The sequence below is a fragment of the Vigna unguiculata genome, chromosome 8 (assembly GCF_037176805.1).
Source record: "Vigna unguiculata cultivar grain cowpea cultivar isolate G323 ecotype 2 chromosome 8, ASM3717680v1, whole genome shotgun sequence".
NCBI classification, from domain to species: domain Eukaryota; kingdom Viridiplantae; phylum Streptophyta; class Magnoliopsida; order Fabales; family Fabaceae; genus Vigna; species Vigna unguiculata.
This window is the reverse complement of record NC_140799.1, coordinates 38034723-38047201: the sequence shown is the minus strand read 5'-3', so window position 1 is coordinate 38047201 and position 12479 is coordinate 38034723. Positions and strand designations below refer to the sequence as shown.

Below are 12479 nucleotides of genomic sequence, written 5' to 3'. Positions count from 1 at the left end.
AAGTAATAATTATGTAATGCTAGTGATTATATATATATATATATATATATATATATATATATATATATATATATATATATATATATATTGTGAACCTTTTTGTTCTCTCCATGAATATTCTATTATTTTTCCTTACTTCAGAATTTAATAAATATTCATTTTTACTGTGGAAACTTTAAACTGTCAACTAATTCGAAGTCACCATTATACAAGTGAACCAAAACTGGTTGACCTTTTCTTCTTTATTTAGATTTTAGTGATTATGTATATTATTAGTATACAAACTTTTACAGTAATAATAACTAATCATAAATCAATATAGACCACGACAACAAGAACAATAACATATCTCTAATAGTAACAGTAACGATAATCATAAATCAGAATGAGCGTGCAAAATATTTCCGATGGATTTGAATCTGTGATTGATAATGAAAACAAAAAAAAAAGAGAAAGCACGCACGAATGACAGAAAGAAAAACCCTAAATAATAAGAAAGCGTAGTGATAGATATTGATTTGATTCTCTAAGCAGAAGAGAAGTCTCGTTGAACTGCTTTCATGAGAAGACTATCGTGTTCGAGAGCCATCTGAACAGGAACAGAGCCAAGCCCATTGGCCATGGCAAGCATTATCTCCTTCGTTTCCTCCTTGAACTCTTCCATGTCAACCCTCCCATTCAGATCATGGTCGAATTGCACGAACATCGACTCGTACACACGTGCCACTTCCTCTGGCTCATGCTTCACGTCCACGCCAAAATGAATCTCCAACACCCTCATCCTCTGCAACTCCTTCAGCATCTCCGCATACGACAGAACACCATCCTTGTCCGTGTCCAGCTGCCAGAACAGCTCCCTCACACACTCTCCGAACGCTTCCTCGTCCTCCACGAAACGCACTATGGTCGCGCCGTCTAAAACCTCCACACTCATTCTCTTCTCACCACTGCCAACTTTATGTGTCTTTGCTTTGGAATGACAACCTTTGTTGGTTATTCAGGGTTTATATAGCAAGTTGGTTAATATTATTATAACTGAAAAACATGTTTTAATTAGTTTCGCTTTTTGCGACCGTTGTTTGCTTGATTTTGAATTGGAATGCTTGCTGCGGTCTTTGTAGAGTTGAATAATGGGTTCTTTTTCTTTGGCACACTTACAAACAGGAAAGTTCCATTGAGACGGTGGAGAGATTATTGTAGGCCATAAATCAGCTAACAAATGATCATGTAAGAAAATATTGAGACTTTGATTTTAAGTTTGGATATTTAACTATGTCGAATATTTTAAGGATATTGACTTGAGTCAGTGGGCTTAATAAAAAACGGTTGGCCAATGCATTGATTTGTTCCAAGCTTCGAGAAAGTTCCATTGGTGTTGGGAGAAAAGCATGGTGCAACATCTAATTTGTGGAATTACGGGCACAAGTCCAAAACAGGGGAACCCACCGATTATTCCATTCATCTTTGTTTCACTGTACAAAATAACAACACTGTTGCAGTGTGAGCTTTCAACCACTTTCGGTGCTTGGAGTAAGAATGCTTATAGTTTAAGCAAAGGATATGTTTCATCATCCAAGGCTAAAATATTGAACCAAATTCAGCATGTCTCTCTGCTTGCCGCAAGCTACATTACTTTTTTTTTTTCTTGTCTCTGTTCTTAATTTATTTCTTTACTTCTTTCATATCAAATATAAAAATATTGTATCACAAAAAATTATGTGAGAGGTTTACTTTTGGAGTTTCATTTATGTTTACTTTTACTTCTTTGGGCTGGGATTTTCTACTTTTTTTTACTATTTTATTTGAGTAATTTTATAAAAACACTAAACTAAAAATAAATGAAATTAATAAACTAAAATGAGTAATAAAATAAATTATTCTATAAGTTACATAAAGGGGTAAATATATATATATATATATATATATATATATATATATATATATATATATATATGTTCATTTCTATGTAGTTTTCCTATCTCTCGTTACATTTATTTATTACATCGTTTATTATAATATCTATTACTTTAGTTCTCTTTATTTATTTTTTTTACCATTTAGTCTTTTTACAGGCTTAGTTGGATTCTTGTTCAGCCCACTTATATTTCAAGCCTTCCATTGATTTTGGGCTTTTGTCTCTTTTTTTACTGAACCTGGCGAGAGCCTAACTAGGCTGATCCAGCTTTAATTGTTTACTTTCGTTAGGCTTTTGCTTCTTGCTCTGGCACAATTTTTTCACACAACATTCCTAATTTTCAAAATAACCATTTTACCCATCGCAAAAGTGATTTCCCATTTATCTATTTTAAAATATATTTGAAAAAAGTTTTATAATTTTTACAATATCATTCTTGGAAGGAGAATTCCAGGACGCATGAAATACATTATGAAAGAAAAATTCTATAACAGGACTTTTGGAACAAGTTATCCAAAATATATATAATGTTTTTTGAAATAAGTTTTTTAAAACCATGAAAATACATTAGAACAATTGTATTTGAATTATTATACATTCTAGAATAATTTTGTGCCAAAGATAATTCTGCATTCTACCTATCATGTCAAAAACTAATTTTTGTCTCTTTTCTCAATTTCTATGTTATGTTATTATCAAGCCAATCTAGATATTGTCATCATCATGTTAATTTCTTTTTAAATCTCACCACATCTTTTTTTTTTGTTTGTTATAGTTTCGTGGTTTAGCTCCCTTCAATCCCAATAATTAGATAATATATCTCTTTACACTCTATGATTTTCGGTTGCAAAGGTCCATTTCTATTTAGTTAAAAGTGTCGTAAATAAATGTACGTCTTTTATTTTTAGACCTTCTATAACTTTTAGTTTGCAAATATTTATCCATTTCATCTATGCTTTTTTTTTATCTTTTGACCATCGCACCATAAGAATTATCTTTGAATTTTTAGAATTCTTTGATCACCAATATGATGATTTGAAAAAAAGATAAAAAAGAAAAATCAGAGTGCTGATTATAGATTTAGTTATAGGAACTGTTCCCTCAGAAGACAGCTGTCTACATTTTCAACTTTATTTAATCATATTAAATTTTGTTAACTTACTTTTATTTCAATTTATTTATTATTAAATTGTTACTCTTAAAGTTTTATAACAAAGTTCATTCATACCTATAAACTTCGGTTGAATATTATTAAGATGATACTTTTCCTCCCCATCCGGTTTAAGGTTATTTCCCCGAACCTTCCTATTTAAGAGATCTTATATTTGTTAAATGCATACGTAATATAGTTGTGACCATTTCTTCATTCTAATATTTCATTTGCAGCATATGGTTAAACATGACTTCTATTTGTTAAAGCTGTTGCATTACTGTTATTATTAATTCTCATTAATTTGCTGTGAAACACTTTACTATAGGAACATGTTGGATGATTATCATGATGTTGATGGCGAACGTGTGTCGGTGGTTAGTGATATTGTGAATAACCAAACATTTGGTTACAAATGGGTGATGCATATGCATTAGTAAAATTTTGAATCTTATCTGAAAATGATAAAATATCCACAAAATTAATTTATAAGGTGAGGTTTGCACCCTACTTATATGAGATAAGTTCTAACATAGTTTTGATATCATTTTATAAATGAACTTTAAACTTAATTTAACCACATAGAATCAGTTTGTAAGGTGAAGTTTGTACTCCATTTATATAGTATAAAATTGTCTTATTTCTAGTCGATGTGAGACTTTCAACCATTTATTGATATAAAATGGATGAAAATAAAATGAAATGTTTTAAGAAGAAAACAAGGTTTAACAGAAAAAGAATAAAAGAGTTTGGAAAGGAAAAAAAGAATGGATATAACATTAAAAAAAAAAACCATCTACAATAATGCTAATTTAAGCACCTTGTTCATTATTTTTTTTTTGTTGAAATTAATTAAAAAGTTTTAATTATGAAAACTTGTTTAAAAGTCTCATGGAAAATATATATATATATATATATATATATATATATATATATATATATATATATATATATATATATATATGCTAATTTGTTATTGATTAGATAAATTTTCGCATGAGTAACATATAGAGAAGAAGAAAAAAATCTTCTTACATAAATCAAATAGAAATCGAATTCGTGATCTTGACTCTTATCACTTGGCTAAAAATTAATGAATTGGTTTATCTGGCATCTGTCACGGAACAATCGTACAACCCACAACAAAAATATATGAATCTAATTAATTTAGAAAACAAAATTAAAATTATTTCGTGATTAAATTTTTTAGGAAGATTTTAGCCAGTATATTGTAACATCTTTTGATGATTAAATTTCATTGAAGTATTTTATCAGGTATTTTTTGTTGGATTTCCTCTTTTAAACTCGATAATATTCTTTATATTCTTCCAAATTTTAAAAACATATTTTTTTGATAACGAATATTCACTGAAAGATGAATGTAAGACTTTACATCCACAATATTATTCTCATTCCATGAAAATCAATTTATCCACTTCCTTTCTTGTGGATTAAAACCTAAACGTTTATCTTTCCCAAAAAATGTTAAAATAAGTGTAAATATAATCTATTTTATATTAGTACCAAAGTTCCAATATATACTAATTAAATCATAGATAATTTTACTGTTAATCTAGGTGGTTGGGGACCACTTGTTTTAGCCCACAAATACTTTTCAATTTGGTTGTTTAACACCATTATTTTAATATGGAATTAATGTTCTTAAACGCCGACCTATTGGATGAAAATAAATAAACATGCTGTCCCATTTTGAAAAATACATTAACTTGGTTCGGTCAATTTTTCTAAAGTTATATTATTTATATAATATTATATTTAATTTAATTTTATGTATCGCTGTTAATCAATGACAAAATGTAATAGAAATTACTTTTGATATAATTATAATTAATACAACAAGCTTAACATGTAACATATTTCGTAATTGAATAATAATTTAAAACTCTTAACAATTTATATATGCTTTACCTACAAATTTACGCATTATTTTTTATTATAATTTTTAATGCAACAAAAAATTTATCTCATTTTTTTTCTTTTTATTTGATTTTTCATTGAACAAATTGTTTTTTTTTCCTCCTTAGGTCACTGTAGAGTTTCGGTTCCGACAGGGCAACTCTTTTATTTACAAAATAGTTCGAAGATTTTAATTGAATTCATAAAAGGTGTGTCCCAATCCCCTAACAAGACTTCTTTAAAAATTTATAACTAATCTAAATATTTCAATCTTAATATTATTTATGATAATCTAATATAATATTTCACATTCAAAAAAGTCAACGAAATTCTCTTTCCATTTATATTGAGCATCACTAGCTTACACGTACTTATTAGAAGAAATACACAGGTAAACTATACTATAAATATATTTGGATAAAATTATAATTTATACTAAAGTATTTTTTTTAAATTCATAGACTGATAAAATATTTTTAGCATGATAAACAAAAATTATAATAATAGACCATCAAATCATATTTAAATGAATGATTTAAGTAAAAAAAAAAAAATATTTGAATTTTTTATGTAATTATGCATGTGTTCACTAGTTAATTATGAATGTGATCATAGATTAACCATCTATGACTGACGTTTATAATCTTTATTTCTTACAATAATTCTTTTGAAACATTTTCAACACATATGTGCGTTTGATAAAAAAGAATGAAAATAAAAAATATTAACTATTAAATTATATAATGATAGTTAAGATTAGGGTAAAATATAATTATGAACTTTTATATTAGTTTGGTCCTCTATAATTTGTTAGACTAAAATGTTTATTTCATTATTTTTGGTCCAAGCAGTCTTAATTTTTGTTAAATTGACAGACACTAATTATATGGTATGACATTTATTATAGTTTGTCACATGTTATCATGTTGAAAACTGATATGGTAAATTAACACAAGAATTATAATGCTCTAACATAGGCTCTTAAAAAATCAAAGTGAATAAGTTCAAACTTAACATTCCGTTTGCCTCCTACGAAGGGAAATTTGAGGATGCGGAAAATTATCGAATAATACGCGTTTTTCTTCGTGCAGTTAATGAAAAATACAAAATAGCACCACGTAGTAAATTATTTTCTAAATATACTCTTAAATATGACAATAATACGTAAATAATATATTCTAGTTACTTAATAATAGTCTTTGCTTTATAAAAGTCAAGATTATAAATAATTTAAATACACATTTCTTCTTTAACTTTTTAAAACGTTTTTAAAGATAAATTTATGAAGAAATTTTAAATTAACAGTATTTTGGATACAAAAAATTATCTTAAGAATGATATTTTAATAGATTTAAAGTTGGAACATTAATATTATTTGTATAAAGAAAAAAATAATTTCAAAGATAAAGTCTCTTTGTTTTTTAAACATCGACCGTAAAATTTATTGGTATATCAAATAATATTACTTGAGAATGGGTACTAAATACAATTTAAATACATATTTATCTGCTAATTTTTTTTAGACGTCTTAAAAGAAACAGAATTCTAAAATCTAAAATTAACAATGAGAATCTAACGATTATACTTTAATGAACTTGAGATTGAAAAATAATAAAAATATTATATTTTTTATTTTCTCATTTTTCATCTTTCATTTCATACTAAATGTATTTGAAGTCTGAAAATAAATATTACCTGTAGAAAAGAAAAGTGATTTTAAAGAATTTCTTTTTTAAACAGTGACTATGAGACTTCTTAGTATATGAAAGAATTTTATATTATTTGTTAGGGTTACGGAAGGTATTAATGGAGATATACAATATCAGATACCTGATTCCAATAACATAATAAAGCATTGATACCAAAACAATGAATTTATGGGTCTTTATTTTTATACCGTTTTCTAACTACAGAAGACATTGACACCATTTTTAACCCAAAACCTTCCTTAAGACAATGAATTTATGGGTCTTTATTTTTATACCGTGCTCTACTCTCTCATTTTTAACTAATGTGAAACTTAGACTCATACTTAATTCTTAACATTATTTAAAAAGTACTAAATACAATTTAAATATATTTCTATATTAATTCTTTAAAACATTTTTTAAAGGTAAATAAAATTCCAAACTTTAAAATTAAAATATCTCTACAACTGATTTTAAGGATCATATTTTAATAAAAGTATTATAGTTCTTTTTTCTTTATTTTTTTACTTTCTCATTTTTCATCAAATAAAAACAAGATATCAAACTGAAACAAAAATCAAATGGGAGACTAAATTTATATTACAGCCTTCAAATGGAGTAATTGGTTTAGACAGGCACGTTGACATTATTTTTATTAAATGTGATTTAATCTCTTCGTTGACATTTGCTAGCAAGTCTGACAAGTCATGTGCATGATTGAACTTGTGTGGTTGAGTTGTATTCAATTTGACCATAAAATGAAGCAATAAATATTACATTTAATGGAGAAATATATATTCAAAGTCTTTCGTGTGAACCGAATAAATTGGATACCAAATAACTCTGCTGGACATTATGTAGAGACAGATGCCATAATTCTATATTACTTTATCAATCAATAAATTGATTTTATTAGTATTATAATTTTCAAAAGAGTTGAAGTACTTGTATGTTGCTTTTCAAGACGAAGAAAATAAAGATTCTTTATATATAACTGAGATTATTTAACAATCAATGTAACTGAGATTTCAAAATTCATAATTATGTCTACATAAAATTATTTAGAATGTAAACAGAAAAAAAGAATCAATATTTCTAGAAAGGTCAAAAAATTTGGTTTTTTTCTTATCCTACCACATGCAAGAACATTAGTTATTTATGTTAAAATTTGTAAATTTATCGATGCGAGTCTTCATTACTCTCTCAAATAAGACAAGAAGAAAGCGAGGGAAAATTTTTCTTCTATAGGTCTTATTGGATAAGATGTCCGCTGTCAGCTTAAAGTTGCATAAAAAACAAACCTACTGCCTCATTTTTTCGATAAAAAAACTCTTAATCAATAAAAATGAGCTAAATTGTTAATAAATTTACCTTTATGATTATCTCATTAAAAATTTTATTATTTTCATAAAATTATAATTTTTGTTTTTGTTTTTAAATAATATATTTATTAATAAACATTTCAAAATCTCTATAAAAATGAATTATTATTTTTATTAAAACGAACTATAATTGAATTTACTTTAAGGGTCTCTTAAAAAAATGAAGAACACCCGATAAAAGATAGGTAAAAATCAAAATCGCGATGTTTTTAATATACACGAGCGAAACTTGAGGGTTGAAACGAACAAAAAAAACACATCATCTAAGATTAAAATGTTAATTCGAGATATATTTCCATAAACAATGAAATAGACGCACGAGATATGTAAGTTTTACTTGTTCTAATAAACACAAAGGTATAATCTACGTATAAAACATGAACAGGGAAGAAATCATACGAGGGGAACAATAAAAGATATCATATTATATTTATTTGTTAAATATCATTAAATTTGTCTATAAAATATTTTATTTTACATTTGTTACGGAGGCCACTAAGAAGTTGTGGATGTGAAAATTGTCTATAATATTTACTGATAACAAAATTTTATAAAAAAAAAATTTTATAAATACTACAAGTTCAAAAGAAACTGAAAAGTTAAATTTAAAAAAAAAAACTGCAACATAAAAAAGAAAAAAAAAAAACTAAAAGCGAAGATTTGCAGAAACCGTACTCTATCCTGACAACATTATTTTTTCGAAAAAAAAAATAAGAAACCGGTTTGGGGAGAACGACTTCATATTTAATACCGTCCTCCCTTCTAACGACTTAACCTACTTTTCCAAAAAAAATTCCAACCAATCCTTTTTTACAAAAACACGGTGAAAAGGACTTATAAATACAAATTTCCCTGATATTGAGAATGTAAACAAAACTTGTGATGTATTTTTAAATTATTATTATTAATGAAAATTTTTACTTAATTAGGTGATGTGATTTTTTTACTACATTTTCCCATCTTAAAAAATGTCCATGTTTGCTAATTTTATATATCCCGTTATTTTATATATTATTAGAAATAATACTTTAATATTCTTAGAGAATACACTTACTGAAGACCTATTTTTAATGATATAATAATATATATTATAATTTTAAATTAAAGTTAAAATAAATATAGTTAAAATATTATTATTTTAGATGATAATATAAGTATTTTTTGTCTTTAATTAATGGTGTGAACATATAGAGTGAAGTGAGTGACAATACACAGATAGACTGAAGTGAGTGACATTAGCAAGTAACATTGAAAAAAAAAAAAAAACTAAAATGAAGTATGAACCAATGAAACAAGATACAAGATACAAGAAGAAGTGGCCTTACAGAATCCGAATAATATAAAACATGTTTCTGAAAACTATGACATGTCAAGTTATTACTATTATTTTCTTGTTAAATTTTCAAACATGAAGAGGAGATAGTTGCTAATTGCTTTGTTTTGTCATTGGATACTATACAGAGTAGACCCAAAGACCACAACTAGTTGTACACTTGTATAGTACGGGTGGATTGAACAATCACTCTGCAGGAGCGTTTGAGCGTTTGGGAATTTAATGCATTAATGCAGTTACTTAATTTGAAACGTTAGAGGAAGCACGTTTGCGTGTGGACTCCGGACTCTACTCACTTTCACTTTTTTTTTTCTCTTATTTAAGCTTAAAAAAATAGCAGTTCAGAATTTTTATTGTTTTTACTGATATTATTCTGAACATTCAAAATATGATATTTTAAATATATTTTAAAACGTTTTTTATATTTTAAAATGTTAAAATTAAGGGTAATAGTGTATTCTCATTTACTGTCTGAACTGTTCACCAGAGTTGTCTTTCGCACTAAATAACGTGACCTGCTTTGCTGCATGGGCGGCATGGCAAAATAAATGCACGTTCCTGTTAGGGATCCATTATTTTGAAACAGCTGTTTCTCTTATTATGGCATAGGTTTTTAGGGTTAATGCATGTAATCTTTTTAAGAAACCTTTTACTCTCTAAATAATAAAACCTACATAGGTTGTTAATGACAGGAGTCTAGGAAGACAAATATTGTGTAACTTTGTTTCTAAAATCTTTACTTTTCTTTTCGTGTAATGTCAAGTTAGTTTTCTAAAATATATGTAAAATGTCAAACTAGTTGAAAATAAATAAAAATAAAAACTTAATATGCTAGTAGAAGATTACGTGTGATTGTTCAGTCAATTTGTCTCGCTAAACTATAATGTGACTTTAACATATAAAAAGTGCTATTACTTAGGATATTTTAAAATAATAACGCTACAAAAATTGTTTTAAGGTTAAAAGTCAAATTTACACCAAGTATATGACAAAATAATATTTAACATTGTTTCTTATGGGTAATATGTATAAATTAAATTATTATTAATTTAGAGAAAGATGTAAAAGTCTTTTATTCCACACATTTAATATCTTTAGTATCAACTCAAAAGTTTGATGTTACTGTTTTCATATTGTTTATTTTGATTATATATAAAAATTATTGGATTTACAGGTGCTTTTCTTTCATTGAAATTAAACATTATTATATTGTGAACCTTAATAAAATTTTATCAAAATATATTTCTTTTGTTTCTCTTTACCTAAGAAATTAATACATAATTAAAGAATCTAACAAATATTTTTGTTTTTGCAAAACTTTAACTTTTAGTACTTCTCTAAATTATAATGTGTGCAAAAACTAAACTTTTAAAATGCCGGGTCAGACGAAGATTCCATAAAAGTTTAATTCTTATATTTTAAAGTTCATATAAGTAAGCGAATATGCTGTAGAGTAGTTTAGGTAAAATTAAGAAAAAGGAAATATAATAAAAAAAATTGTAAATAACCTGTTAACTATGATAAGTAAATATTTTAATATATTACAATATTTTGAATTTACAATGTATAATGAAAATTTGGATATAAATCGTTTTTTTATTTTAAAATTGTTAACATTATTGAAATTTAATTTCGAGATGGAGATAAACGTATGATGTTTTTGATATAAGATATTTTTTTAATTATTAGTTTTTAAAATTATTGAAATTTGATTTTGGAAAAAGAGAAAAAAAATAAATGTAAAAATGTGAGTAGTAAAAAAAAGCAACTATTCAAATAAAATTAAACAGATGAAAACCTAAGGTGATTAGTGAATTTTCTGGCTAGTTGCCAAAGTGATGCATATGCATATAAAAATAAGAGAAGGGAGAAAATATTACAAAATATGTATAGCTGATTAAGAGGAGTGAGAAAATGAGATTGTAATTACTAGTGTGTTCTAATTTACAATTTAGTAGTAGAGATTTATTTCTTTCAACTTCAAGTACTATTTTCAAAGTTTTGCTCAATTATAATTTGACTAAAATTTTAAATCTTGACACATTTAATCAGGAGATTAAAAAATGTTTAATTTAAGAAATTAAAGTTTAAAATTATAGGAATTTTGCACGATCCTATTTAAATATACTTTTATAATTTTACACGTTAGCATATTACACGAAATTAGATGACATATATTAATTTAAAAAGAAATTCAATTTCTTCTTTTCAAAATACTTTTTTTCAGTTTATACCTATTTAACAAGATAAACTATTGATTATATAATGGTTTGATCTTTTAATTTGAATCACTTATCTGTATAAATTATTTTACCGATACTTATCAGCAAGTATCTAATCTATATGACAAATTTTTTATATTTTAATAATTTTTAATACATATAATTTAAATTTAAATTCAGATAGTACTCGTATATTTTTCATTCTCTTAAGATTTTTTGTATGTTTATTAATATATATATATATATATATATATATATATATATATATATATATATATATGTATATATATATATATATATATATATATATAAATAACGTATTATATTTTATTATTTTTAAAATAAATGTATTTGTATATCATATATACATGTTGTATCAAAATAATAACACACGCATTAACGAATAAAATAAAATTCGAAAATAAAAAGAATAATGCAAGGCAAATAATATAATTTTATTAAAGAAAAAGATAATAAATATAAGAAAAACGTTCAAAGATTAGTTTCCACTCCATGTATAACTTCTTTTCTATCGATACGAATAATATATCCCTGCATCATAATCATATATTATTATTAATAATAATAATAATAATAAATTATCTACGGTTAGTAACTTGTTTTTATTTTATGTATTTTAATTAACTGAATTAGCACTTGTGTACTATAAACACTTATGTATTTTAATTATTTTCATTAACTGATTAACACTTATTAATTTTGTAACGTGTTGCAAGCCGATCGACCGTGCTGACATCACACTGTTAATACTGTTTACTGAAATAAACTTATTGTCGGTTTATGTTGAAAATTTATTTTTGGAAAGTCAAATTCGCAATGTAAAACAATGTCATTAATTAGTGCAAAACGGG

General features: G+C 25.5%; 1 protein-coding gene across 1 annotated transcript; it reads right to left on the bottom strand.

Moving 5' to 3' along the window:
* Positions 1–285: 285 nt before the first annotated feature.
* LOC114195647 (uncharacterized) lies at positions 286–965 on the bottom strand. The gene has a single exon (XM_085665210.1). The coding sequence runs from the start codon at positions 932–934 to the stop codon at positions 527–529; it is 408 nt and encodes a 135-aa protein (XP_085521336.1). The 5' UTR covers positions 935–965; the 3' UTR covers positions 286–526.
* Positions 966–12479: the final 11514 nt, after the last annotated feature.